General features: G+C 56.1%; 1 protein-coding gene across 1 annotated transcript in view; it reads left to right on the top strand.

The window, feature by feature from the left end:
* The window catches only part of MEGF8 (multiple EGF like domains 8), a 39,697-nt gene that overhangs the window by 6,873 nt on the left and 5,481 nt on the right, over window positions 1-27,343 (top strand). The window contains exons 4-36 of the mRNA XM_058529412.1: window positions 321-501; window positions 582-670; window positions 1,273-1,688; window positions 2,141-2,286; window positions 2,412-2,534; window positions 4,389-4,543; window positions 4,846-4,965; window positions 5,329-5,473; window positions 5,559-5,722; window positions 7,850-8,050; window positions 8,442-8,642; window positions 9,096-9,332; window positions 10,227-10,345; window positions 10,429-10,560; window positions 10,643-10,756; window positions 11,224-11,472; window positions 11,974-12,173; window positions 12,510-12,720; window positions 12,823-13,072; window positions 13,584-13,716; window positions 15,548-15,795; window positions 15,878-15,988; window positions 16,155-16,273; window positions 16,711-16,918; window positions 17,434-17,614; window positions 18,420-18,583; window positions 19,369-19,513; window positions 20,467-20,698; window positions 21,897-22,020; window positions 22,154-22,367; window positions 22,487-22,701; window positions 26,558-26,765; window positions 26,949-27,108. Coding sequence (XP_058385395.1) covers window positions 321-501; window positions 582-670; window positions 1,273-1,688; window positions 2,141-2,286; window positions 2,412-2,534; window positions 4,389-4,543; window positions 4,846-4,965; window positions 5,329-5,473; window positions 5,559-5,722; window positions 7,850-8,050; window positions 8,442-8,642; window positions 9,096-9,332; window positions 10,227-10,345; window positions 10,429-10,560; window positions 10,643-10,756; window positions 11,224-11,472; window positions 11,974-12,173; window positions 12,510-12,720; window positions 12,823-13,072; window positions 13,584-13,716; window positions 15,548-15,795; window positions 15,878-15,988; window positions 16,155-16,273; window positions 16,711-16,918; window positions 17,434-17,614; window positions 18,420-18,583; window positions 19,369-19,513; window positions 20,467-20,698; window positions 21,897-22,020; window positions 22,154-22,367; window positions 22,487-22,701; window positions 26,558-26,765; window positions 26,949-27,108 — 5,915 coding nt within the window. The remainder of the gene's footprint in view (window positions 1-320; window positions 502-581; window positions 671-1,272; window positions 1,689-2,140; window positions 2,287-2,411; window positions 2,535-4,388; window positions 4,544-4,845; window positions 4,966-5,328; window positions 5,474-5,558; window positions 5,723-7,849; window positions 8,051-8,441; window positions 8,643-9,095; window positions 9,333-10,226; window positions 10,346-10,428; window positions 10,561-10,642; window positions 10,757-11,223; window positions 11,473-11,973; window positions 12,174-12,509; window positions 12,721-12,822; window positions 13,073-13,583; window positions 13,717-15,547; window positions 15,796-15,877; window positions 15,989-16,154; window positions 16,274-16,710; window positions 16,919-17,433; window positions 17,615-18,419; window positions 18,584-19,368; window positions 19,514-20,466; window positions 20,699-21,896; window positions 22,021-22,153; window positions 22,368-22,486; window positions 22,702-26,557; window positions 26,766-26,948; window positions 27,109-27,343) is intronic.

The following is a 27,343-nucleotide window of genomic DNA, read 5'->3' as shown; positions in this document are numbered from 1 at the left end:
TCTTTCTGTCCTCATTCTTCTCTCTGGATCTTTCTCTTTTTCTTTTTCCCTTTTTCTGTTGGTGTGTTTTCTTTCCTCCACCTCTCTGCCTCCCTTTGGTTGTGTCTCTGTGTCTCTCTCTTCCTCTGTCTGTTGGTCTGTCTCCCTGTCTCTCTCCCTTTGTCTCTCTGTCTCTTTCTCTTTCCATTCTCTCCTTTCCTGTCTGTCTCTCTCCTTCTCCCTTTCTGCCTGTGTGTCTCACTCTGGCTCTGTCTCTCCTCTCCCTGTCTCTCTGTCTCTTTCTCTCTCTCTATCCCTGCCTTTGTGTCCCCTTGTCCCAGCCCCTGGGACCGTGCCGCTGTGAGCCTGGCTTCCTGGGACGTGCGTGTGACCTGCACCTGTGGGAGAACCAGGGGGCTGGCTGGTGGCACAATGTGAGTGCCGGAGACCCAGCCTTCTCTGCCCGAATCGGGGCGGCTGGTGCCTTCCTGTCCCCACCGGGGCTGCTGGCTGTTTTTGGAGGTGAGCAGATGGGTATGTGTCTGGAGTCTGGAGGCCTGGCAGCCTGTGGCCAGGGCTTGAGACCATCCACCCCTCCACAGGCCAGGACCTCAACAGTGCCCTGGGTGATCTCGTCCTGTACAACTTCTCTGCCAACACCTGGGAGCGCTGGGACCTGAGTCCTACCCCGGTATGGACTTCACTTCTGCCCTGCCTGGCTGTGCCTGTCCACTCCAGGGCCCCCTACGGTGACCCCCTCACCCCATACTACCCCCACCCTGCAGCTTGATCCAGAAACACCTACTCCTCCCGCTTCTGCTTTTGTATCTCTGATTTTCTTTTTTCTTCCCTTATTTCCCTTTCTGCATCTTATCTTTCTGTGTGTCTCCTGTCTCTCTCTCGGTCCATATCTGTTTTTGTCTGACTCTTGGTCTTCTGCTCCCTCTTGGTCTCTGTGTCTCCTTCTCTCTGGTTTGTATTTCTCTCTCTCTCTGCTTTTCTCTGGCGTTTCTCCTTCTTTTCCTGTCTCTTTGTCTCCTCTCTCTCTTATTGTGTTTCTCTGTCTCACTTCTTTTTATTCAAATGTGTCTGTCTTTCTGGGTCCATCTCTCTTCTTTCTTTGCATATCTCTGTCTCTGTCTCACCTTCTCTCTTTCTCTCTGTATCTCTGTCTCTCCATCTTTCTCCATCTCTGCATCTCTCTGTCTATGTCTGGCTCTCTCTCTCATTCTCTTTCTATATGTCACCATCTGTTTCCCTCTCCATCTCTGTTTCCTGGTCTTTTCCTCACAGGCTGCTCGTCACTCCCATGTGGCTGTGGCCTGGGCTGGCTCCCTGGTGCTTATGGGCGGTGAGCTGGCTGATGGCTCCCTCACCAGCGATGTGTGGGCCTTTAGCCCCCTGGATGGGGGCCACTGGGAGCTCCTGGCACCGCCTGCCTCCAGCTCCTCGGGGCCACCAGGACTGGCAGGTCATGCGGCCGCCCTAGTGGATGACATCTGGCTCTATGTGTCTGGTGGCCGCACCCAGCACGACCTCTTCTCCTCCGGCCTCTTCCGTTTCCGCCTCGACAGCACCAGTGGGGGCTATTGGGAGCAGGTGATTCCAGCAGGTGGGCGGCCTCCTGCTGCCACCGGCCACTCCATGGTGTTCCACGCCCCCTCTCGCACCCTGCTGGTTCACGGTGGACACCGGCCCTCCACTGCCCGGTGAGTGATCTGCCCCACAAACCCTGCCCTGCAGGGCCAGGCCTGACCCAACACCCCAGGCCTTTAGTCTTTAGTGGTCTTTGCTCATTAACCAACTCCTATAGTCATTCAGTCACTCCTTCCTTCCTTCCTTCATTCATTTATTCACTCATTCACTTACTTACTTACTCATTCTCTAATCTTTCATTCAATCTCTTGGTCTGTTGTCTCCCCACACACTCCCACCATCCATCTATTCAACCAACCCTTGCTTGGTGCCCTGGCTAGATTTTGCAGGGAAGCCAGAGATGAGTCAAACCTGGGTCCTGCCCAGGGGGAGCTTCTAGTTCTGAGGGGACATAAACCGGGTCACAGCCAGTCTCTACCCTGGGTGGTCACACAATTCCTCAGAGCCCAGAGGAGGGAGAGAGGCCCCTCCTGCCCTGAGCCCCGCCTCTGCCCCTCTCCCATAGATTCTCTGTGCGGGTGAACTCCACTGAGCTCTTCCATGTGGATCGGCGTGTGTGGACGACGCTGAAGGGCAGGGATGGGCTTCAGGGCCCACGGGAGCGAGCCTTCCACACGGCCAGTGTCCTGGGCAACTACATGGTGGTCTATGGTGAGGAGGCTCCCCAATCCTGCCTCTCTGCCAGATGCCCGAGCCAACCCTGAGCTGAGGCTCCCTGCATGGGTGTCCCTAGCTCTCCCAGGCTTGCCAGCTGTGCCCCTTTCCTCCTTTCCCAGGGGGCAATGTGCACACCCATTACCAGGAGGAAAAGTGCTATGAAGATGGCATCTTCTTCTACCACCTCGGCTGCCATCAATGGGTGTCAGGGGCCGAGCTTGCCCCCCCAGGAACACCTGAGGGTAAGTGGCCCCTCTATTTCCCTGAGGGTCACACTTCCCCCCGCAGTGAATCTGGGCTCTGGGCAGGAGCCACCTCGGTCCTTGCCGGGTGAGCCAGACATCTTGTTGGAGCTGGCCTCAGGAGGCAACCCTGGGCTGGAGGCAAGACTAGGGCATTGTTGCCATGGAGATGGGAGACAGTTACAGTAGTATCAGATCTAGGTTCCAATCCAGGTTTTGCCAGTTTCTGTGGGAACTGCCCATGAAGAAGCAACTTTTTCAAGGTCACACAATGGGCAAGTGGCATAACCAGGATGGCTGGCCCCAAACAACCATCTATACAAACACCATCATGTCATCTGTCTGTGCCTCAACTTCCCCATCTGTAAAATGGGGATCATAATAACACTTAAGCCACTGGGCTGTTGTGAGAGTAAATTGAGATGACACATGACCAATGAAGACAGCCTAGTGAAGGGCTGGCCACGTTGTCTTTCTAATAGCGGCGAGAGTCCTGCTGCAGGGCCAGCAGGCTCACTTGGAAGGGGGTGTGGAGAAACCTTTCACGCTCATTGGATTAGAGACTGCTTTGAGAATTGGAAGAGAGCCACAGGCCTTCTCCTCAGGAAGACATGTGTATGCACAGAGTGGGCATGTCATTTCAGGGAGCTGTGGACTTCCCAGAGGCCCATCTATGCTCCTTGCTTCACTGAACACAAGATCAAGAACAGAGGTCAAGCTTAAGGAAGGGACATTAACGCTTAAGAGATGGGCAAGAAGAAGGGTCCCCAAGGAACCCTGTTTGACCATTAGGAATAAAGCCTTAACCTGGCCTTTGAGGCCTCTAGTCCAGGGCTTCTCTGCCTGTCCCTGTCCCTCCTTTAGGCCCCTTCACTGGGCAGGCCAGAGGGTGAGGTTTCTGGAGGCCTCTTCCTCTTTTCCCTGGGCCACGTCCCATGTGTTCACAGAGCATACAGGCCAATAAGAGGGTGAGGGAGTCACCAATCATTGACCACTTATCTGTCAGTCAGGACTCTTGGTTGTAAGTGACAGAAATCCAACCCAACCAGCTTAGGCAAAAAAGAAGAATTTCTTGGCTCACTTGAGTGAAAACTCCTGGCTTCAGGCTGGGCTGGGTCCGGCTGCTCACATGATGGCATCAGCCATTTCTCTCTCCAGTTCTCGTCTGGGTTTACCTCAGTGTCTAGCAGGCCTTTTGTAGCTGGTCACTAGCAGCTCTGGGATTATATCCTACTCTTTAAAAATGTACAGAGAGAAGAGAGTGCCTTTTTCCCGAGAACTGTAGGAATTGGGTCCCATCCCTGAACTAGGCACGCACACTGATAGGCCTGGGCTAAAGCCCCACTGCTGCCAGAGGCAGGGACCGCTCGACTTGAGCCTTGTGGACTGCGAGTGGGAGAGGGTGTTTCCCAGAGGAAAATCAGAGGCTGTCACCAGAAGGGATGCTGGTGTCAGGCAGACAAAAACATGAGAGTCAGGCAGCCTGCCTCACAGCTCCCCCAGGGTGGGATGGGTTCCGTTTAGAGAAGAGGAAACCAACGCCACACAGCTAGTCAGTAGTTGATCTATGATTTGAACCCAAGTAAGTGGTAGACCCAGGATTTGAACCCAAGTCTTTCTGACTCCAAAGATCATGCTCTGTCTGAGAGATGATTTGGGCAGAGAGGTGAGAGAACCGGAGCTAGTGCAGGGCCAGGCAGGCTGGGAGGGCTTCCTTGGGCAGGTGGAGTTGAGGCAGGAACTTGGAGGCTGAGCTGAGGCATAGGAGAGTCAGGGGTAGTCCTCTGAGCAGGGGAGCCATGATGGGGAGGGGGTTTGGGCGTCTCATGTCCTTGGGGCTCTGTATTCTCCTAGGCCGAGCAGCACCTCCCAGTGGTCGGTACTCACATGTGGCGGCTGTGCTTGGTGGCAGCGTCCTCTTGGTGGCTGGGGGGTACAGTGGCCGGCCTCGTGGGGACTTGATGGCCTATAAGGTGCCCCCCTTTGTGTTCCAGGCACCTGCCCCGGACGTGAGCACTGGGGTGACAGGGAGAGGGTGGCTGGGGAGGAGGTAGCATGGTTTCCATGGATAAGGGAGAAAGTTGGGGGGTCCCTGGGAGAAGGAATGGGGGTCCCTAGGGCCGTGAGAGGAGAGAGGTTGGTCCCCAGGTTAAAGGGAGGAGGAATGGAGGTTCCTGGGGCTGGGAGAGGAGTGGATGGGGATCCTCAAGGTGCAGAGCAGTCGAGGTTCCCTGGAGTAATCACAGTGAGCGGGACTAGGGGAGCAGGCCCCAGGTCTGAGGAACCCCTGCTCCCTGCCATCTCTCTACAGTACCACTTGGACTATTGCTCCATGTACACGGACCACAGCGTCTGCTCCCGAGACCCCGAATGCAGTTGGTGTCAGGGAGCCTGCCAAGCTGCTCCACCTCCTGGGACCCCCTCAGGGGCTGTGAGTGACTGCCCAACACCCTGTCCTCTAGCACAGAGACACGGCCCTTGGTGTCTCCTTCTGCCTAAACCAAGTAGAGAAGGACTTTCCCCAACTTGGGAGACTGGTTTTCACACCTAAGATCTGCGTTTCTGACTCCTGACCCCTGAACCTTTGACCCCCTCCCCGATCCTTTTGAACTTATGACCCTGTCCAAGGATCCCCCAGCCCTTGTCCTCTTGATCTTCCTCATTACAACCTGGCCTTCGGTTCCCTCCACCAATTTCCCAACTCCTTTTTTCCCAAGACTCCTGAATCCACAGCCCCTCCCAGGTCCCTTAAACCCTAGTGGACAGTGACCGCTGTCCCCTCTCCTCCCTGCAGTGTCCAGCTGCCAGCTGCCTGGGCCTGGGCCGCCTCCTGGGTGACTGCCAGGCCTGCCTGGCCTTCAGCAGTCCTGCAGCTCCTCCCCGGGGGCCTGGCGCCCTGGGCTGGTGTGTGCACAATGAGAGCTGCCTCCCTCGGCCTGGTGAGTGTGAGTGTCGAGTGGCAGTGTGGGAGGGGGCGGCGCTGCACCTCATCCTGACCCCACCTCCTTCTCTCCGTCCTTACAGAGCAGGCCCGCTGCCGAGGGGAGCAGATCTCAGGCACTGTGGGCTGGTGGGGACCTGTGCCTGTCTTCGTCACATCCCTGGAGACCTGCATCACCCAGAGCTTCCTGCCTGGCCTGCACCTGCTCACTTTCCAACAGCCACCCAATGCCTCCCAGCCCGACAAGGTGGGGAGCCGGGGGAGGGGGCCCAGCGTGGAGTGTCTGTTGAAGGGCTTGGTCCTAGGGTTTTCGTTTTTCAAATGGATCTTTATCACTCTTGTGTTTATCCGTAAGTCCTTTACATTCAAGGGTCTGTTTTTCCTTATTGACTTAAAAACATTTTTTTAAATTGTGGTAAAATGCACATAACATAAAGTTTACTATTAGTGACATTTAGCACATTCCCAATATTGTGCAACTGTTACCACTATCTAGTTCCAGAACATTTTCATCACCCCAAAAGGAAACTCGGGATCCATTAAGTCACCACTCTCCATTCTCCTCTCCTCCTGGCCCCTGGCCACCACTAATCTGTATTCTGCCTCTGAATTTGCCAGCTCTGGATAAGTTGGAATCATATAATGGAATCATTATATATAGTCCATTATATATATATAATGGAATCATATAACATGTGGCCTTTTGTGTGTGGCTTTTTTCACTCAGCATAATGTTTTCAAGGCTCATCCATGTTGTAGCATGTGTCAGAACTTCATTCCTCTTTATGGCTGAATAATATCCTGTTGTGTGGCTGGGCCACATCCATTCATTAGCTGATGGATATTTGGGTTGTTTACCCCTTTTGGCTGTTGTGAGTAGTGCTGCTGTGAACATTTATGTGCAGGTTTTTGTTTGAACACCTATTTTAATTCTTTTGGGTATATATCTAAGAGCAGAATTGCTGGGTCATATGGTAATTCTATGTGTAACTTCTTGAAGAACCACCAGTTTTGATTTTGATTTTTTTTTTTTTTTTGTGAGGAAGATCAGCCCTGAGCTAACATCCGTGCCAATCCTCCTCTTTTTGCTGAGGAAGACTGGCCCTGAGCTAACATCCATGCCCATCTTCCTCTACTTTATATGGGATGCCGCCATAGCATGGCCTGACAAGCGGTGCATTGGTGTGTGCCTGGGATCCGAACCCGGGCCACCAGCAGCGGAGTGCGCGCACTTAACCGCTACACCATGGGGCTGGCCCCTGATTTTGATTTTTAAAATAGGTAATATTGTCACATGGTTCAAAAATCACAATGATATAAAAAGTTGAGTGAGAGGCTGGCCTGGTGGTGTAGTGGTTAAGTTCGCGTGCTGTGCTTCGGCGGCCCGGGATTTGCAGGTTCAGATCCCGGGTGTGGACCTATGCACTGCTTATCAAGCCATGCTGTGGTAGCCATCCCACATATAAAGTAGAGGAAGATGGGCACGGACACTAGCCCAGGGCCAATCTTCTTCAGCAAAAAGAGGAGGATTGGTAACGGATGTTAGCTCAGGGCTAATCTTTCTCACCAAAAAAAAAAAAAAAACTGAGTGAAAAGTCTCTCCCATCTGCCTCACTTCCCACCCCCTCAGTGTGGGAAGCTGTCCCCAGCATCTCCCCAACTCAGGACTACCCTAACTCTTCCTAGAAGATCCATTTGGGTTTCTTTTATATCCTTCCAGAGTCTACCTATTCAAATACCAGTAAATGTGACAGTTATTTTTCTTTGTTGCACAGTAAGTAGAATACCATCCACACTATACTGCCACTTCCTTCTTTTATTAACACATCTTGGCCAGCTTCCTGTAACAGGACTTAGGAAACACCCTCATTTTTTTTTTACAGCTGCATAATATTCCATTTATATTCTAATGCCGCAGTGCTGTCATTTATTTAAACAGTCTCCGATGGTGAACACTTGGGTTGTTCCATTCTTTTGCAATTAAAAAAACACACACTAGCAATAAACCATGTAGTATGTTCGGCACTTTGAATGCTGGATCTGTATTCCTAAGGGCTTAGGTGGAAAGGTGGGGCATTGGGGAAGAGGATCCTGAAAGGTCCCGGGTCCTGGAGTTTACTGAGAGGTGGAGATGAGCAGGGGCTGGGACCTTGTTGCCTATATTCTGACCTGAAGTCCTGACTCTTCTCCCAGAGTGATCCTGGGCCTCCCCACTGCCCCTGGCCTCAGTCTCTCATTCGGTAAAATAGGGAAGGAGATTGGGTTGTCTGGTCTTTTCTGGCTCTGATGTGGCCCTTAGGATGTGGGTACTGTGGGTTGGGGGGGCGGCATACAGAAAGGCGCTCACACATACCCCCCTCCCTGGCTGGCACAGGTCTTGATTGTCCGCAGTACGACCATCACCCTGACACCCAGCCCAGAGACGGACGTGTCCCTGGTCTACCGTGGCTTCATCCACCCACTGCTGCCGGGAGGGCCAGGTGGGCCAGGGGCTGAGGATGTGGCCGTGTGGGCCCGGGCCCAGCGCCTACACGTCCTGGCTCGGATGGCCCGTGGGCCTGACACGGAGAACATGGTGAGGGGGCCTGGGACATTCAGGGGCTGTTTATGATAAACGTTGGGGCTGGGATGTGTGGTGCAGGGCAGTTTGGGGAGAACTCAGAGGCACGGGATGTGTCCTTAGTGGAGGAAGGGCCCTGGGATTTTCAGTTGTGAACAGAATTGGGGAATTTTGAAGAAAGTGGGGAAGGTCTGAGTTATTAAGTTAACTCCCCTGAGGAGGAGGTGTGTTGCTGGTAGGTTTGGGGGTACTTGGAGGTTTTTGGGGTCTAAGTAACCCTGAGGGCGTCTTCCTCATCCCAACAGCAGGTGGGTGCTGGGTGGGTTTGGGGCTCTTGGAAGTTTTAGGGGTCGGAGGAGGGAGTAGAAAATTCTGAGGCCCCTGTCTGTCCTCACCCCTACCCCAGGAGGAGGTAGGGCGCTGGGTGGCGCAGCAGGAGAAAGAGACGAGGCGGTTGCAGCGCCCAGGGTCTGCTCGCCTCTTCCCACTGCCTGGCCGGGGCCACAAGTACGCGGTAGAGATCCGGGGCCAGCTCAATGGCTCGGCGGGCCCTGGGCACAGCGAGCTCACCCTGCTGTGGGACCGGACTGGCGTGCCAGGTGGCAGCGTGAGTACCCAGGCCCTGGCCTACCCCCAGTCCTGGGCCTCAGATCCACTGGGCTCTCTGAACCCCTGGCCACAAACTCTCACTGCTTTGACCCTGACTCTTGAACTCTGGGCCTCACCTTGAACCCTCCAGACTCCAACTTCTGACCCCCAGACTCTGACCTTATCTCATATTCTGACCCCTGCCCACATCTCTGATTCCTCCTGCCCTGACCCTGCTGACCCTGATTTCTGCCCTCCATACTTTGACCTCTGATCTCTCGATTCTCTCAAATCCTGATCCCCTTTTGTCTGCTAATGTCCTAAATCCTGACCTTCTGCCGCCTGAGTACTCAGCTTTGTCCGCAGACACTTAAGTCTTTAGCTCCAAATTCTGATCCCTACCCCAAACCTTGACTCCTGAGGCCTGACTTGGAGCGTGGACCCCTGACCCTCATATGACCCCCTCCCCCAGGAGATCTCCTTCTTCTTCCTGGAGCCCTACCGCTCATCGGCCTGCGCCTCCTACTCCTCCTGCCTCGGCTGCTTGGCAGACCAGGGCTGTGGCTGGTGCCTGACCAGTGCCACCTGCCACCTGCGCCAGAGTGGGGCCCACTGCGGGGACGATGGGGCTGGTGGGTCCCTGCTGGTGCTGGTGCCTGCCCTCTGCCCGCTCTGTGAGGAGCATCGCGACTGCCACACCTGCACCCAGGTGCCTGCTGTACCACAGAGGGAGGTCTCAAGTTGGAGGCAGCCAAAGCAGATGACTGGGAAAGGGGAGGGCCCCCTAGGGCTGGCCTGGGCAGCCGAAGGGCCCCCTGGGTGGTGGTGGTGGTGGGAGATGGCTGAGGCTGTTGTCATTGATCTGCAGGGGAGAGCCCCATGGGGAGCAGAGGAGGGGGGGCTGGAGAGTGGGCGCCTGGCAGTCAGGATTCTCCCCGTTGCAGGGCCCAGAAAACCCAGCTCAGCACCTCTTCACCAGAGGGGCATTTATCAGCTCAGGCACCAGAGTCCAAGAATAGGTCTTTAGGCCTGCTGGCTCCAGCCGTTCAAACCACACGGTCAAGCATCCACGTCCCTCCATTCTGCATCCTGTCCTTCCCTGGAGGTTCATTCCTTGGAGTGGCAAGGGAGCCACAAGGGCTCCAGCCTTTTATCCCGCCACTCAGCCACCCAAGTCCCAAGTGGAAAGAGAGCACCTTTCTGCCCTCACCCACAGTCTCACCCCCAGTTCAACAGAAGTCCCAGAAGTGCATTTCATTGGCTCTGGTTGGGTCTTCTGCCAACTCCTGGACCAATCAGTGAGGCTGCAGGAAGGGAGTGTGGTCCCTGGCCACCTCTGGATCCCGAGGATTGAATCAGCCCCACCTGGACCACACAGAAGGGGTGCTTTTGCCCAAAATGGGAGTGGGTGCTGGGCTACAGAACGCATGGGTGTCGTGAGAGGCAGGCAGCTGGGGAGGGAGGTCGGCTTGGAGGGGTGTTCTTTGGGGTGAGACAGGCAAGGGAGGCAGCTGCTTGTTGAGCTGGTGATGGGAACCACCTACTGGTGCTGAGAGCCCAAGGGACAGGGCTAAACTGGGCTCCTACTTCTCCAACCCGCCAGGACCGCTTCTGTGAGTGGCATCAGAGCACCAGCCGCAAAGGGGATGCGGCATGCAGCCGGCGGGGCCGGGGTCGGGGTGCCCTGAAGAGCCCGGAGGAGTGTCCCCCACTCTGCAGCCAGTGAGCCCCACCAGGCCCAGGGAGCTGGGGTGTTGGGGAGTGTCTGGGCTGGGCCGTGGTGTGACCCTGCCCTGGCTCCCCAGGCGCCTGACCTGTGATGACTGCCTGGCCAACTCGAGCCAGTGCGCCTGGTGCCAGTCCACCCACACCTGCTTCCTGTTTGCTGCCTACCTGGCCCGGTACCCGCATGGGGGCTGCCGAGGCTGGGACGACAGGTGCGTCCAGGTGGCGGGGCTCTTCGAGGGGAAGGTGGAGACTTCAGAGGGCTCTGACACCCCCACACCCGTTGTCCCGCAGCGTGCACTCAGAGCCGCGGTGCCGGAGCTGCGACCGCTTCCTGACCTGCCACGAGTGTCTGCAGAGCCATGAGTGCGGCTGGTGTGCCAACGAGGACAACCCCACGCTGGGCCGGTGAGGCTGCGGGGCAGGGGCGTGAGGTGTGCGGCCCTCTGCCTGCCCTGATCCTAACAGCCGCTCTCTTTCTCTGCCCCTCTGCCTTACCGTCATCTGTTTTTCACCACCTTCCGCTTTCTCTCTGTTTCTCGCTCTCTTCTACCTCTCTGCTCTTTCCCTGTCTCTGTGACTTGTCTTCTCTCATCTTTCTTTCTGTTTTCTTTCTTATCTTTCTGTATCTGTCTCTTCTTCTCTCTCCCTGTCGCTGTTTCCCTGGCTCTGTGTCTTCTGTCTTTTAAAATCTTTTTTGTCTGACTTCTCTGGTTTTCTCTCTGTCTCTCTTGCGTTTCTCCTTCTGTCTCTCTGCATATTCATATTTCTATTTCACTCTGATTGGCCTCCTCTCTCCCTGTCACTGTTTCCCTGTCTCTGTCTCTTGTTTCTTTATCATCCCCCCGTCCTCCCCTTCAATCTCCCACCCCCAGGTGCCTCCAAGGGGACTTCTCAGGGCCCCTGGTTGGGGGTAACTGCTCCCTGTGGGTGGGGGAGGGCCTGGGGCTGTCCCTGGCCCTCCCTGCCCGCTGGGCCTATGCCCGCTGTCCAGATGTGGATGAGTGTCGCTTGGGCCTGGCTCGATGCCACCTGCGGGCAACCTGCCTGAACACGCCCCTCAGCTACGAGTGTCACTGCCAGCGGGGCTACCAGGGTGACGGAGTCACACACTGCAGTCGCACGTGAGTGGGTCTGGTCTCCATGGAGATGTGCTCCAGGGCCAGGGTGTGTGGAGGTGCAGGGAGAAAGTGATCATTGTGCTGGGGAGCCTCTTGTGGAACCAGCATCCCCAGTGAGGCTGGGGTTTTTACCCTGCAGACTAGGCCCTTGTTAGAGTGACAGGGTCCCCAACGTAACACTAGTTACTGTGGAGACGAGTCACCCATGGACTGTGGGCCATAGTCTTCAGCGTTGCCATGGAGATGGAGGAGGACCAAGTTGAAAGGGTTTTTCATAGAGAACAGATCACTAGTGCTGATATGTGGTTTCTATAGAGACAGTTACCACGTGTGATAGGGTTACCTTAGAGACAGAGCCACCCACAGAGTCCAGGACCATAGAACAGGCAGTAGCTTGTGATGGTGTTGCCATGGAGATGATGAGGTGGAGTGGGGTGAGGGGGGGATGCCTTGGGGGCTCTGGGCTGGCCTGGCCCTTACCCCACCCCTGCCACGGCCCCTCAGGTGCCTGGAGGACTGCGGCCATGGTGTGTGCAGCGGCCCTCCTGATTTCACCTGCGTGTGTGACCTGGGCTGGACGTCCGACCTGCCCCCACCCACGCCTGCCCCAGGACCTCCTGCTCCTCGCTGCTCTCGGGACTGTGGCTGCAACTTGCACAGCCACTGCCACAAGCGGGGGCCTGGCTTCTGCGATGAGTGCCAGGGTGAGCAGCCTCCCTCCTCAATTCTGCAGGACTGGGCTCAAGGGAGCCTCCTTCTCGGGGCTCCAGTTTCCTCTTCTCTGTGGGCTTCTGTGTCCCCTCACCCAGCTCTGGGTCCCCTGCCCCATTAACTGCTCCTGACCCCAAACAGGTTTCAGTGCCACTCATCTCTTTGGGGGCCTCAGTCCCCGCATTGGGACTTGCTAATCCTCCCCAGTCTGGGCCTGGCTCCCCTCCTTTGAAGCAGCCAGGTGGAGTCAGGGATCAGCTGAGCCAGTTGATTGGGCCCCTTCCCGCCCTTGTGCCTGACTCTGTGTTCTGCTGCTGGGGCCTCCACAGACTGGACGTGGGGGGAGCACTGTGAACGCTGCCGGCCCGGCAGCTTCGGCAACGCCACAGGCTCAGGCGGCTGCCGGCCCTGCCAGTGCAACGGGCATGGGGACCCGCGCCGCGGCCACTGCGACAACCTCAGCGGGCTGTGCTTCTGCCAGGACCACACTGAGGGTGCGCACTGCCAGCTCTGCTCCCCCGGCTACTATGGGGACCCCCGGTGAGCCAGGGGCCAGCCAGGCGGGCCGGGGCGGGTTGGGGTTAGGGATGTAATGGGATGGGGCAGAACTGGTCTGATGCTGGCTCTCCTCCATCTCCCCAGGGCCGGTGGCTCCTGCTTCCGGGAATGTGGAGGTCGCGCCCTCCTCACCAACGTGTCCTCAGTGGCACTGGGCTCACGCCGGGTTGGGGGGCTGCTGCCTCCAGGTGGCGGGGCAGCGAGAGCCGGGCCAGGCCTGTCCTATTGTGTGTGGGTTGTCTCGGCCACTGAGGTGCTACAGCCCTGTGCCCCCGGGACCCTCTGTCCCCCACTCACCCTCACCTTCTCCCCCGATAGCAGCACCCCCTGCACGGTGAGCACTGAGGGCTCCAGGGTTCAGGCCCGTGTCTCCCCCCACCAGTGTGAATCCTCAGAGAGACCCTGACCCCTACATCCCTGTTTCTTTATTCTTCAGACCCCAAACTGTATTCCTCAGACCCCCAGCCTTTTGTTCCTGAGGCCCCAGCCCTTGCCAGATCATCTCCTATTTCCTGGACTCCAATTCCCCATTCCCTAGTCCAGGCGTGGTAATTATTTGTACCCTATGTGCCAACTCTGATCTATTGGTAGTGGCTGCCAGGAGCTGTGTATTGAACAAGAGGCTCCAGGCGAGAGTGCCTGATCGATTAGCCTTGTTTGCTGTGAACACAGGAGGGGGAATGGTGGTCTCCATGCCACGGTTTGACAGTCTGCCTGGGAGGTTCAAACAGCCTGTTTCCCAGTCTCAGATTGCGCTCTCTTCCTGAATTTCTCCTCCTCCCTGACCCTAAGCATCCCTCTTTCCATGCTCATCATCCCCTGATCCTCGACTCTGCACCCTCCAGCTGAGCTATGTCCTGGCCTTTGACGGATTCCCACGCTTCCTGGATACTGGTGTCGTCCAGTCAGACCGAAGCCTCATTGCTGCCTTCTGCGGCCAGCGGCGGGACAGGCCCCTCACTGTGCAGGCCCTGTCTGGTATGGGGCTGGGGGAAGTGGGACCTCTCTCCTGGGCTATGTATCCCTTGCCCCTGCATCTTGCTGCCTGAAGTGGGCTCAAGACCTAGCCCGACTCTGCCGCTGACTTGCTGGGTGACACAATCCTTGCCACCTGTGGGCCTCAGTTTCTTCAGCTGAGGGGCAAATAGAGAGGATTGCACAGAAGGGCCAAGTGGGACATGTCTTTGGGGCACACAGAATGTGGCTGGTGTGTGAGGGCCCCTGAGCATCTCCTCAGCCTGGTGGTTCTTAACCAGGGGTGATTTTGCCCCTTGGGGTACTTGGCTATGTCTGGAGACATCTGCTTGTCATGATTGGGGTGTTACTGGCATCTCATGGGTATAGGCCAGAGGTGCTGCTATGCACTTTACAATGCAGAGGGCAGCCCCCACAACCAAGAATTACCAGGCCCCATTGTGTCGACAGTGCTGAGAGGTTGAGAAACCTGGCTTAGTCTGGTGGAGATGCGCTAGAAATCCTTTGTTACCCATGGCAGTTAAAGGACCTGAGTTTGGAAATGCTTCTCTTTATACTGTAAATCAGAGTGGTTCCAAGGCTGGGAGAGAGAGGGAAAGAGGGTGCAGTTGTAGTCAGCCTGCTGGAGATTGCATGCAACCACAGGCCCCACAGTGAGCAGCTGGAACTGAGTGGCCCATCAGTTTCATTTCACTCAGCAAATGTTTACTGAGCACCCATAGTGAGCCGAGCCTGAGCTAGACACTGGGGCTGCAGCAGTGAACGAGGGACACTGGTGCTGCCTTCATGGACTCACAGTGTGTGTGTGTGTGTCGAGGGGGTGACAAACAGCAGCAAACAAAGTATACTCAGCATAGTGACCCCTTCGCTAGGGACCGAGGAAATGGAAGGGAGTGGGCTCCTGGCTCCGTCTGGGAGTTGGGGAGAGTTTCTTTGCAGAGGTGAAATTTCACTTGAGGCCTGAAGGGGGCAGTGTGGGTGAGGGAGGGGAACTTGTGATGCTGCAGCCTGAGGACCAGGAGCATGGGAGGCGATGGGGTCAGAGGGCCCCCCCCCTTTTTAATATAATTTTATGAGGGGCCAGTCTGGTGGCATAGTGGTTAAGTTCACACGCTCCGCTTTGGCAGCCTGTGGTTCCCAGGTTCAGATCCCAGGCGCAGACCTACACACTGCTCATCAAGCCATGCTGTGGTGGCGTCCCATATAGAAAATAGAGGAAGATGGGCGCGGATGTTAGTTCAGGGACAACCTTCCTCGGCAAAAAGAGGGAGATTGGCAGTAGACGTAGCTCAGGGCCAATCTTCCTCATCAAAAAAAAAATGTGTATATGTATATATATAATTTTATGGAAGCATTTTTTACGTACTATGTCATTAATTCCTGCCCCCCGCCCCCACTAATCTGCTTTCTAAGGAGACTCGGTTTCCTGAAAGACAGTAGGGAGTTGTGGAGGGTTTGGAGCTTGCCAGTGACAGCTCGGATTCAGGTTTGTAAGGGTCACTTGGGCTGCTGTGAAGGGCAGCATATAGGGAGCCAGGAGGACCAGTGGGGAGACGAGCTGGTGTCCAGGCTAGTCGGTGAGCAGGTGGCAAGCAGTGGGTGAATATGTGAATATGAAAGAGATTGAGGCTTTAAAAGCAACAGAACTTGATGGGTTGGGTGAGGGAGAAGGTGTGTGGTGTTTAGGAGAATGGTTAATCACAGCAGTGGTTATAAGTTACCAGGGTGCCTTGCTTCCCTGCCCAGTTATACTGGGTTTCCTCAAACCCTGGAGGCAGAGCAGTGCCCTGGAACATGGACTTGCTGCAAGCCTCTGGCTTCTCTCCCCTGACAGGGCTGCTCGTGCTGCACTGGGAGGCCAACGGCTCCTTGTCCTGGGGCTTCAATGCCTCAGTGGGCTCTGCTCGTTGTGGGTCAGGGGGCCCCGGGAGCTGCCCTGTCCCCCAGGAGTGTGTGCCCCAGGATGGAGCCGCAGGTGCTGGACTCTGCCGATGTCCCCAGGGCTGGGCTGGCCCACACTGCCGCATGGCTCTGTGTCCTGAGAACTGCAACGCCCACAGTGGGGCAGGGACTTGTAACCAGGTACAGGTGGGACAGGGCAAGCCAGATGGGACAAGGGTGGTGATCAGGGCTCCCCCCCAAACCTCCTTCTACTGTCCCCCAGAGCCTGGGCGTGTGCATCTGTGCCGAGGGTTTCGGGGGCCCTGACTGTGCCACGAAGCTGGATGGTGGGCAGCTGGTTTGGGAGACCCTCATGGATAGCCGCCTCTCAGCCGTGAGTTGTGGATGCCACTCCCAAGGGAGGTGCCACACAGCCCACCTCCAGGATCATCCTTCCCCCCTCCACTCTTTGGACCACGCCCTAGACCCTACATCTCCCTGACATTTTGTCATGACCTTAGCCTGACCCCTCGCCTCCCCACCCCCAACCCCACCCCAAGGACACTGCTAGCCGCTTCCTGCACCGCCTGGGGCACACCATGGTGGAGGGACCTGATGCCACCTTGTGGATGTTTGGGGGCCTGGGCCTGCCCCAGGGGCTGCTGGGAAACCTGTACAGGTGAGGACTGCCCTGGGGAGGTGGGATACCTGAATGAGAGGTCACCTCAGGGGATGCTGAGATGTCTGTCACAAAAGAGTCCCTTCAGGGGGGTGCAGAAAAACCTCTATAGGTGAAGGACACCCCAAAGGATGCTGGAACACTTGTCACAGGAGGCTCACCTCAGGGACTGGGATACTTATTTGGGTGGTGCTACCCTGGGGGGTGGTAAGATGACTGTCATAGGAGGGTCTCCTTAGGGGGTGTTGGGATACCTGAGGGGGGGTCACCCCAAGGGATGCTGGGATACCTGCCAAGTAGGGGTTCACCCCAGGCAATGCTGGGATACTCATGGAAGGGGTCACCCCAGGGGATGCTGAGATACGTGTTGGGGGGTCACCTCAGGGGACACTGGGATGACTGTAGTGTGAGGCTGCTTTTTTGCATCTCTGCCCCAGGTACTCAGTGAGCGAGCGACGGTGGACACAGATGCTGGCGGGCGCTGAGGACGGGGGCCCAGGCCCTTCACCCCGCTCCTTCCATGCAGCTGCCTATGTGCCCGCTGGCCGTGGTGCCATGTACCTGCTTGGGGGGCTTACAGCTGGGGGCGTCACCCGCGACTTCTGGGTCCTCAACCTCACCACTCTGCAGTGGCGCCAGGAGAAGGTGAGCATTTCTTCCCTCCCCCAGCCCCCACAACCAGGCTTTAGCAAAGATGGCCACAGCAGCTCCTGCCAGCTTCATCCTCAGACGAAGTAGCTTCCTCTCGGCGCTCCAGCACAAGTCCCAGAATTGAATTTCATTGGCCATCCTGGGTCACATTGTATTCCCAAGCCAATCCCTGACCAAGGGGATGTGACGCACTGGGCAGCCACGCTGGGACACAGCGCACTGTGGAGTGGATACAGTCAGCTGCACGCAACCAGAGTGAGAGCAGAGGAGTAAGAACACTAGGCTGCTCCTACCTGACAAAGTGACGCTGAGCTGGCAGAAATAGCAGGAGGTCTGCTGCACACCTGCCGGGACCAGGGCTGGTCGGAAGGCCTGAGGTCTGACCAGTCCCGGGCAGCTAGATACCTCCCTAGCAGTTCCTGGGGAGTGTGGGCAGCTCTGAATCTTGCTTCTACCCACATGGTGACCCTTGACCTCCGGCCCCCCAGTGACTGCCCTCCATCCCCCAGGTCCCTCAGACCGTGGAGCTGCCAGCAGTTGCTGGTCACACCCTTACTGCCCGCCGAGGCCTGTCTCTGCTCCTGGTGGGTGGTTACTCTCCTGAAAATGGCTTCAATCAGCAACTGCTGGAGTACCAGCTGGCGACCGGCGCCTGGGTATCGGGAGCCCAGAGTGGGACCCCCCCGACAGGTGAGGCTGGGATAGGGAGGGCACAGCACCTTTGACCTCCCAGCCATTCAGGGCTTTGTTTGGGCTCTATCCACTCCTGTCCTCTGTGGTCACTGCCCTCCATACCTTGTTGTCTCCTTGTCTCCCCTCTAACCCCCACCCCCAGATTCTCAGGACACCATCTCTTGAAAAGTTCAGTTTCTTTATTTACCCCTCCCAGACTCCATGAGAAGCTGCCCACTTCTTGCCCAGTAATGATGGGTCATTGTCTCCCTCCCCCAGGTCCCAGATCACTGCCCTTCAGGTATTCTATCTCTACCTTTCCTTCTGCATTCTTTGATTGCTGTCCCCCAGGATCTCCTGGTCACCGTGTCTCCCTCTCTTCTCTTTCCCAGAGTCTAATGGTTGTCCTTTAGAACTGAGGGAGAGGGCCGGCCCTGTCGCGCAGTGGTTAAGCATGCGCACTCCACTGCTGGCGGCCCGGGTTCGGATCCCGGGCACGCACCGATGTACCGCTTGTCGGGCCATGCTGTGGCAGTGTCCCATATAAAGTAGAGGAAGATGGGCACAGATATTAGCCCAGGGCCAGTCTTCCTCAGCAAAAAAGAGGAAGATTGGCATGGATGTTAGCGCAGGGCTGATCTTCCTCACCAGAAAAAAAAAAAAGAACCGAGGGAGAGAGAGGGGTTGAGAAGGGCTCCTTGATCTCTGGCCTCAGGGCCCAGTAGGGTGGTGGTCTGGTCACAAGAAGGGGAGCCTGGAAGGTGGGAGGCGTTCCTGATCATCAGCCCTTCCTTCAGGCTCTGTGCTCACTTGCCCCACCCAGGACTCTATGGTCATTCTGCGGTGTACCATGAGGCCACCGACTCCCTCTATGTGTTTGGGGGTTTCCGCTTCCACGTGGAGCTGGCAGCCCCGTCACCCGAGCTCTACTCCCTGCACTGTCCTGACCGCACCTGGAGCCTGCTGGCCCCTTCTCAGGGGGCAAAGGTCAGGAAAAGAGGTGCAGACAGATGGAAGTAAGGGGCAGGAGGGGGGACCCCTTTTCCAGTGCCCCAGGGACTGGCTCGACCCTGGATTCCTACTTCCTTTCCAGTCCCCTAAACTGAACTATGGCACCCCAAGTCCTCCCTTTTTCCATCTCTGACTTGAGAAAGGAATCCTAGATCAGGAGGTCGGAGGCCTGGGTTCTGCCCCAGCTCTGCCCCACTCTTAATGTGGCCCTGGCAGGTCCCTCCCATTCCTGGCCTCCCCATCAATAAAACGTAGGACTGAGGTTTCTTGCACTTCCTGCCTTCAAGGCCAAAGGAGCCACTGTGTGGGAGAGCGTGAAACCCCAGATGTGCTGGTTAGAGAAAATTGTGTTTTCCATCCACAAACATATTTCCAAGCCCTTCTTGGGGCTGGACTGTGAGGGAGACAGAAGTAAGAGACTTGATCGAGCTTCATGCCCAGCATGCCCCCAGCCCAGCTGGCCAGGTCACACGAGAAATGTGGGGTTCATCTTAAGCAGTCCAGGCTAGGTTTCTGGGGAACAGCGCTGGGCATGGGGGTTCTGGGAGTTTGGGGAAAGGAGATGGCCCTGGGGCTGCTCTGAGGAATGAGGGAGGTCTCCTAGAGGAAGGGGGTGAGGTTTGAGGAGGGTTAGGATTGGGTGGGCTGGTGGGGGCTGGGGTGTGGGGAGATTCAGGGTGGTGGGTGGGCTGAGAGGGAGCATTGTGAGCACAGGACTGTGGGCTCTGACAGGCCATCCTGTCATCCTCTCTCCCCATCAGCCCCGCCCCCGACTTTTCCATGCCTCGGCCCTGCTGGGGGACACCATGGTGGTCCTTGGGGGGCGCTCGGACCCTGACGAGTTCAGCAGTGACGTTCTGCTCTACCAGGTCAACTGCAACACCTGGCTCCTGCCTGACCTCACCCGTAAGTCCGTCGCTCTCCCTGGGGGCCTGTCCTGGGACCCCCACTCATTAAGAGTCGTTCGGGCCCACCAGCAGAGCTCCTGTCCCCTGCATATTATCTAAACACCCACAGAGATGCCCTCCTTCCTTTTTTTTGTTAAAAAAATCTATATTTTATAAAAAAATTATTTTAAAAATGTATTAAAAATCTGATTGTAAAAGTAATAATATTCATTGTATATAGTTGGTGAAATAGGAAGAAACAAAGTCTCCCATAATTCCACTCTCTGGAGATAAGGGCTGTCATATGTGGGGGTATTTCCTTCCAGGATTTGAGTTCATAGGTTAGAAAGGGGCTGTGTCCTGCCTTTGTGTGTGTGACTGACTGTGGATGTGTTTCTGGGCCTGCTTCCTTTTCTTTTTGCTTCTCTCTCTGACCCTCTGTCTCTAATTCCTTTTTTCTCTTAATCTATCTTCTCCATTACTCTGTGACTGTATTTTTTTTTTTAAGGATTTTAAAAAATTGAGGTGAAATTCACATAACAAAATTAACAATTATAAAATTAACTATCAGTGGCATTTAGTACCTTCACAATGTTGTATGTCCACTTGCTCTGTTTGGTTCCAAAACATTTCTCTCTATTCTTATTCCGCTCTTCCTGTTCCTTTCTCTCTCTCTCTCTCTCTCTCTCTGTGTGTGTGTGTGTGTGTGTGTGTGTGTGTGTGTGTGTCCCTCTCTTTTGTCTTGCCATCTGATTCTCTTATCTGGGCTTATCTGTCTTCTCTCTGTCTTGCCGTGTCCTGTCTGCTCTCCTTAGACTGTCTCCCCGCTCGGCATCCCTCTCTGACTGGCATCTTTGTGTGAGTCTCTTCCCCAAGTCTCCCGCTGTCTCATGTGCTCTCTGTCTGTCTCTCTCTGTCTGTCTCTTTCTCTCTGTCTCTGTCTCTTTCTCTAAACGTTCTGTCTTTCCTCAGGCCCAGCCTCTGTGGGACCCCCGATGGAGGAGTCTGTGGCTCACTCTGTGGCGGCGGTGGGAGGCCGCCTGTACATCTCAGGGGGCTTTGGAGGAGTGGCCCTGGGCCGCCTGCTGGCCCTGACCCTGCCCCCCGACCCCTGCCGCCTGCTGCCTTCGCCCGAAGCTTGTAACCAGTCTGGGGCCTGCATGTGGTGCCATAGGGCCTGCTTGTCTGGGGACCAGGCCCATAGGTAACCATGGCAACTAGCAGCGCATGGGTGGGTGGTGCTGGTGCCCTCTGAAAGGGGTTCTGTGCTAGGTCAGGCTTGGGAGGAGGCCTCAGGAGTGTACCGTCTGGTTGGGATATCAGTTCACGTGGGAAAATGGCCAGCTCATGACAGGCAGGGGTGGGCTGGGGGCCCCTGAGTGGGGATCCCTGCTTGTGGGCTAGAGTATCATCCAAGAATGCTTCCTGGAGGAGCTGGGCTGAATGCGCCCCAAAAGACCAGTAGCGTTTAGACCAGCAAAGGGACAGAAGTGGGGCTGCACCTGGCATATTTGAGCAACCATCTGTGTTGGGGAAAGTGAGACTGGAAAGGTGGGTAGGGTCAGCTCAGAAGGGGCTTCCAGTGCCCAGCCAAGGCCGTGGGCTCCATCCAGGTCCACAGACCCCTCATCTGTAGTTCAGGAATCCAGACGTCTCAGAAAGCTGGAGGTGCTGTCCTAGGTTTAGCACAACCTCGTTGGGCTGCACAGTCATCCGAGTGGGTAGGAGGCTGCTGATTGGCTTTATGTGTCCCGTTAAGTGTGTCACCGTGTTCACTGCAGAAATATTAAAGGGTTTGATTTATGGGGTGCTCCCCAGACACCACTAGGGGTGTTATGTAACAGTGGGACACCCACTGCTTTTCTCAAATCTGGGAAGTTCTGAAACACATGGCCCTTCAAGGATTTTGGGTAAGGGATTGTGGACCTCCACTGTGGATGCCAGGGAGCCACGGAGGGTTTGAGCAGGAGAGGGCAGGGGCAAGCCTGGGCAGAAAGCCCCTGGGGCTGTTGTGAGGGAGGGAGTGGCAAGGTGAAGCTACACTTGGGGACTGGAGAGGAGGCTGGGGTGACAGGAAGAGGCCTGAAGGGGGCAAGGGGCAGCAGGGCTGGAGAGGAGGGGATAGTCAGAGAGAAATTCAGGAGGCAGAAGGCCTCGGTGGCTGGAGAGGCAGGAGGATAGGGGTATTGTCCAGTGTCTCTGGCCTGGGTGACAAGTGGACGTGGGACCATCACCAAGTAGGGTGGGGGAGGAGCAGGTGTGGGAGGCCTGTGCTGAGTCCAGTTTGGGATGCACATGGGGCCTAGAGGACAATGTCCAAGAGGCACCAGGAAGAGGCGAAGGCAGAAGGAGGAAGGATGGGGCCTGGCTTGTGTGATGTGCCGGGCCTCATGCCTCCCCAGGCTGGGATGTGGAGGCCCCCCCTGCTCCCCGATGCCTCGCTCTCCTGAGGAATGTCGGCGTCTCCGGACCTGCAGCGAGTGCCTGGCCCGCCATCCCCGGACCCTGCAGCCTGGAGATGGAGAGGTGAATGGTGTGGGGGTGAAGGGGGTGGTGTCTCAGGAACCACCTGGCTCTTCACCTGGGATTGAGTGGGAGGAGCTGGGTTGGGAGGGGTGCTGGGGGCGCTGAGGACCCCACTAAGCCCATATTCCCCCAGGCATCTGCCCCCCACTGTAAGTGGTGTACCAACTGCCCCGAGGGCGCCTGCATTGGGCGCAATGGCTCCTGCATCTCAGAGAATGACTGTCGGATCAACCAGAGAGAGGTCTTCTGGGCAGGGAACTGCTCGGAGGCCGCATGTGGGGCCGCCGACTGCGAGCAGTGCACCAGGGAGGGCAAGTGCATGTGGACGCGGCAGTTCAAGAGGACAGGTGGGCGCCGAGGCTTGGTCCCTGAGAGGAGTTTAGGGGCCTGGACTCCTGGATCTGAGGGAGGATGAGCTGGGGGCCTGGACTAGACTGGGTTCTAATCCCTGTGCCCCCAACGCCAGGGGAGACCCGCCGCATCCTCTCAGTGCAGCCCACCTATGACTGGACGTGCTTCAGCCACTCTCTGTTGAATGTGTCCCCAATGCCGGTGGAATCGTCGCCCCCACTGCCCTGCCCCACCCCTTGTCACCTCCTGCCCAACTGCACCTCCTGCTTGGACTCCAAGGGTGCGGACGGGGGCTGGCAGCACTGTGTGTGGAGCAGCAGCCTCCAACAGGTACTGCACCCGGCTGGGTGTCCAGGTGTGGGAGGCCTGTGACCTTTCTCTGCCCTGGCACTGACCTTTCTCTGCTACCTCCTCCTCTGTCCTCCTTCGTCCTCCATCTCCCTAGCTTTGGTCCCACCATTGTGCTTTCTCTTTCCTCTCGCTTTCTTTTCTATCCTCCCAGCATCTCTTTCTTCCCTCCTTGCCTTGTGAGTCTCCCTATTGTATCTTCTCACCACATTTCTGTGCCACCTTCTGGATTCCCCAGGCCCTGTGTCTCTCCAGCTCTTGTTCGAGCTCTCCCCGCCCCATCCTTCCCATGACTCATACCATCTCCCTTCTTCCTCCCAAACCTTTCTGCTTCCCTCCTCCATCTCTTTACCTCTCTGCTTTTGGAACTCTTAGTTGTAAGAAACAGAAGCCCACAAGAGCTGGTTTTGTTATAAGGAACTGGGAGTATTTGATGGAATCTGAGGAATGAGCAGTACAGGAAGTACTGCTGTTCCGTCCTCATGCCGCTTAGTCTCTAATCTCAACTGTTCTCTGCTTGTCTCCATCCTCCAGTTTCTCTCAGCTTGATCATCAACATACACAGTCTCAGATGGCAGCCTTGAGTCTATGACCCTCAGTCTATGTGACTTTCTAATTCCAGAGACCACGGTCATCTGTGCTCATTGGTTAGCTTACATTCTCAAGGGAAGACTTCAACTCAGCTCATGAGTTAGGTGTCCAGCCTTGGTCCAGTGAGATGTGACTAGGGAGGGATAGGAGCACACGGTTCAAACATGGCAGTTCAGACCCACCCCTCATCCATCGCTGTGGGCTGGAGATGGTTCTTGAAGGTGGGCATTGCCTGGAGTGGCACCATATGTGCCAGTGACAGTCTGCCCCTTGACTGCCCAGCACACGCTCTCTCATAAAGGCTGTTCCGAAGATGCCTTTGCCCAGCATGTTAGCTGTCCCAGGGGCAGACACAAGGCGTTCATGCCCCACCCCACCCCAGTGGGAGACAAGGAAGATTCACCTCCTGCTGTCACATCCAAAAGCAGTATCACTGGGCAGAGTTCTGAGTCTCTGATTCCCACTGATGTCCACTCCTCATTTGTCTTTATTGTGCAAGACCCAGTTGAGGTGTGACTGCTCACCATCTCACAACCTGTGAGCCTACGTGAGTCTTTGGTAAAATAGGAGTGATATCAACAGACCCCACCTGGGCTGTTTTCCAACACCAACAGCCAGTTCTCCAGACACCAGCTGGATGTCCAAGAATTCACTTCACTTCTGACACTATCCACCTGGAGTTAGCCTCAGATCCCGCAAGTCATAGCCTCAGATCCCACTCAGTCTCAGAAGACTGCCCCTACTTTGGACGCCAGTCACAAATCCAGGCCACCTGCACTTCTGACGACCAGCTATAAATCAGGGGTTCCCACCACCCCCTCTGTAGTTTCGATAATTTGCTAGAATGGCTCACAGAACTCAGGAACATTTATTTACTAATACTGGTTAATTTAAAGGGTACAACTCAGGAAGAGCCAAATGGAAAAGACAATAGGGCAAGGCCTGGGGGGTGCGGAGCTTCCACACCCTCTCTGGGCTGCTGCCGTCCCAGTGGATGTATTTACCGACTCTGAATTCTGTTGTTTCAGAGTCTTTATAGGGCTCAGTCTCCAGCTCCACTCCCAGGTCTGCAGGTGGGGCTGAAAGTCCCAACCCTCAAGTCACTTGTCTTTCTGGTGACCCCTCCCTGAGGCACTCATTAGCATAAACTCAGGTGTGAAGGGGGCTCCTTATGAATGACAAAAGACGTTCCCATCACTCAGGAAATCCCATCTGTTTTAGTAGCTCTATGCCAGGAACTGGGATCAAACACCAAATATACTCTTGTGTTATGCCACACCGTCCCATGGGCAGGTTGTACATAGTAAATGAGAGAACATATTTAGAGTGTGGAGCAGCGCCTGCTGTCAGTCAAAACTTAGTAATGCCCCAGGTTCTGCCCCCTGGGAGGATTCCCAATCTCCACAGTCTGGGACACACCTATAGGGTCCCACAGCAGGGTGGGAGGTGTTCCCCTGGGGGCTCTCAGTGTGACCCTGTGCCGCTGATCTCTAACGACAGAGTCCTCTCCCAGCCTGGGGTCCTTCTGGTGATACAAATTCTTCCCAAATATTATTGAGATTTCCATTATTCGTCTTTGTGGGGCCTCCAGGGACCGGAAGGCAACTCCAGAGAGCCTGTTGGCACATGCTGCTCCCCCTGCCCCTCTGTGTTTGCCAGGCTCTCAGGGCAGCTCAGGAGGTGAGGGAGCGGCCAGGTGGGAGGCAGGACCAAGTGGTGGGGCTGGTCAACTGGAGAGCATGGAGTTGATGCTGCGTGTGAACGTGGCTTCTGCCAGGTCTTCTGATTTCTATGAAATCTCCTAGTTAAAAGCATCAGCTCAGGTTTTTAAAAACACCACCACATGGATCAAACATAATGGGTGTGCAGGTCAGACCTGTTATGATTTGGCCCAAGAGCAGCCATATTTTAACCATCCTGCTTGTTGTTTTGAATGACTGGCTTCAGAGCCTGGGACAAGCAACAGAGTGCTCCCCTCCCTGGCTGGCTGGCTTCTTTCCTCCTTCCCTTTCTTCCTGCACCACATTCTTCACTGAGTACCATCCTCATACTGGGCACTTTGCTAGGCTGTGGGTATATGTCAGCAGATGAGCTGGGGTCCTGCTCTCGGAACTTATGTTCCTACATCTCCTCCAGGAACACAGGAAATGCAGTTTATGGTGTTGGGCAGCATCGCATTTGGTCACTAGGGAGGTCACAGCAGAAAGTGCTATGCAGACTGGGGACTCGGGTGTCTCTCCGCCCCTCCCAGATTGCCCTGCTGTTTGCCAACAGATGCACTAAATTTAGATCTGGGAGCTTAGCCTGGCAGAGAACTTGGCTCTGGCAGTTCAGCACGGCTCAGCTCATCGCCGGCCCTAACCCTCAGTGGGCTCAGAGCTCCGGCCACAGCAGTCAGGGTTTCTATTTCAGGATTGCATGGTGGCTTTGCTAAGTGCTCTCAGACCACCAGCCTAGACCAGTCTCTTTCCTCTTATAGTTTACTTAAGGCCTGAGCCGTAAATAAAATGCTCCTATACACTGAGGTAAGTTCCCAGGAGTCTGAACCTCATTGCGTACCTCGTCTGGGTCCCAGGACGTGATAAGTGATGGCTTGTGAGCTGCTGTGTAGCCCTGACTGTGGACTCCTCAGCTTCCCGGCCTAGGGTGGGAGGATTCCTGTTGGCCCAGCAGCCGGGTCCGTGGTTTTTCTAAGCAACTATTGTTTGCAACCCCCTCTCCTGATACTAATTTCTGTCTCCACCTGGGATCGTTGTCTTCCTTTCATTATAAGACATAGCTATGCGTTAAGCCAGGTTGGTGAAGGAGACTTATCACATCAGCGCAGTGGGACCTCTGGAGCCCAGGGCGGACAGTGCAGCCAGCCCTTACCAGGACTGGAGTCAGGGCCTGGAAAGCCGCCTCTCCGCCCGTCTGGGTGTGAGGTTCTCATTTCTGCTTCCTTCTGCATCTGCTTTTTCTTGCCTCTCTCTGATCTCTTCATTTGCTCATCCAAATGGCCCTGGCAGCCCTAGTCTACACAATCTTCTAGTTCCAAGGACATCCCCAGCCGCCTGACTTCCAGTCTGGACTTCTAGTTACAAATGCTTGAGAGGGAGAATGTGATGACCCCATCTGCTGTCCACTTTGGTCCACTCTCCTGTGGCCAGGGATGGGTAAGACCTCCGAGAAGAGGGTGCAGTCCAGGAAGATTCCCAGGATGTGTTTGTTTGACCCTCTTTCTCTGCCATTTCCCCTCCCTGTACAGTGTCTGAGCCCCTCCTACCTGCCCCTGCGGTGTATGGCTGGAGGCTGTGGGCGGCTGCTCCGTGGACCTGAGAGCTGCTCCCTGGGCTGTGCGCAGGCGTCACAGTGTGCCTTGTGTCTGCGGCGTCCCCACTGTGGCTGGTGTGCCTGGGGGGGCCAGGATGGGGGTGGCCGCTGCCTGGAGGGTGGACTCAGCGGCCCCCGTGATGGTGAGGTGGTATTGGGCATGGGGTGAGAGGGGCTGGTCCTTGGCTGGGGTCTGGTGCAGAGAACACGGCGGGTGCTGGGAGCCAACTCAGAGGTGGGGCTCTGGGGAAGTAGGAGTGAGGGTCTGGGTGACTAGGTGGGCAGTGCAGAGGCCTCCCAGGTGAGGTCTTGTATTCCCGTCCCAGGGCTGACCTGTGGGCGACCTGGGGCCTCCTGGGCCTTCCTGTCCTGCCCCCCTGAGGACGAGTGTGCCAACGGGCACCATGACTGCAATGAGACACAGAACTGCCATGACCGGCCCCACGGTTACGAGTGCAGCTGCAAGACAGGCTACACAATGGACAAGTAAGTCTGCTGCCGGGCCGGGGCTGGGGAACCGAGGTGGGTGGGGCTGGACAGCTTGGGGGAGTCTGTGGGAAGCAGTAGAGCATGAGGTATGGGCGAAAGGAACCACAGCACGCCGGAAGAAAACAGTGCAAGGCGCGGAGGTGGTGAGATTGACCCAGGAATGTGTGAGGGTGGGGGCTGGGTCGTTGAGGGGCAAGGTTGGTAAGTTTAATAGGGTACCCAGGAGGAGGTG

The sequence above is a fragment of the Diceros bicornis genome, chromosome 34, assembly GCF_020826845.1.
Source record: "Diceros bicornis minor isolate mBicDic1 chromosome 34, mDicBic1.mat.cur, whole genome shotgun sequence".
Taxonomy (NCBI): domain Eukaryota; kingdom Metazoa; phylum Chordata; class Mammalia; order Perissodactyla; family Rhinocerotidae; genus Diceros; species Diceros bicornis.
This window is presented reverse-complemented; position numbering and strand designations above follow the sequence as displayed.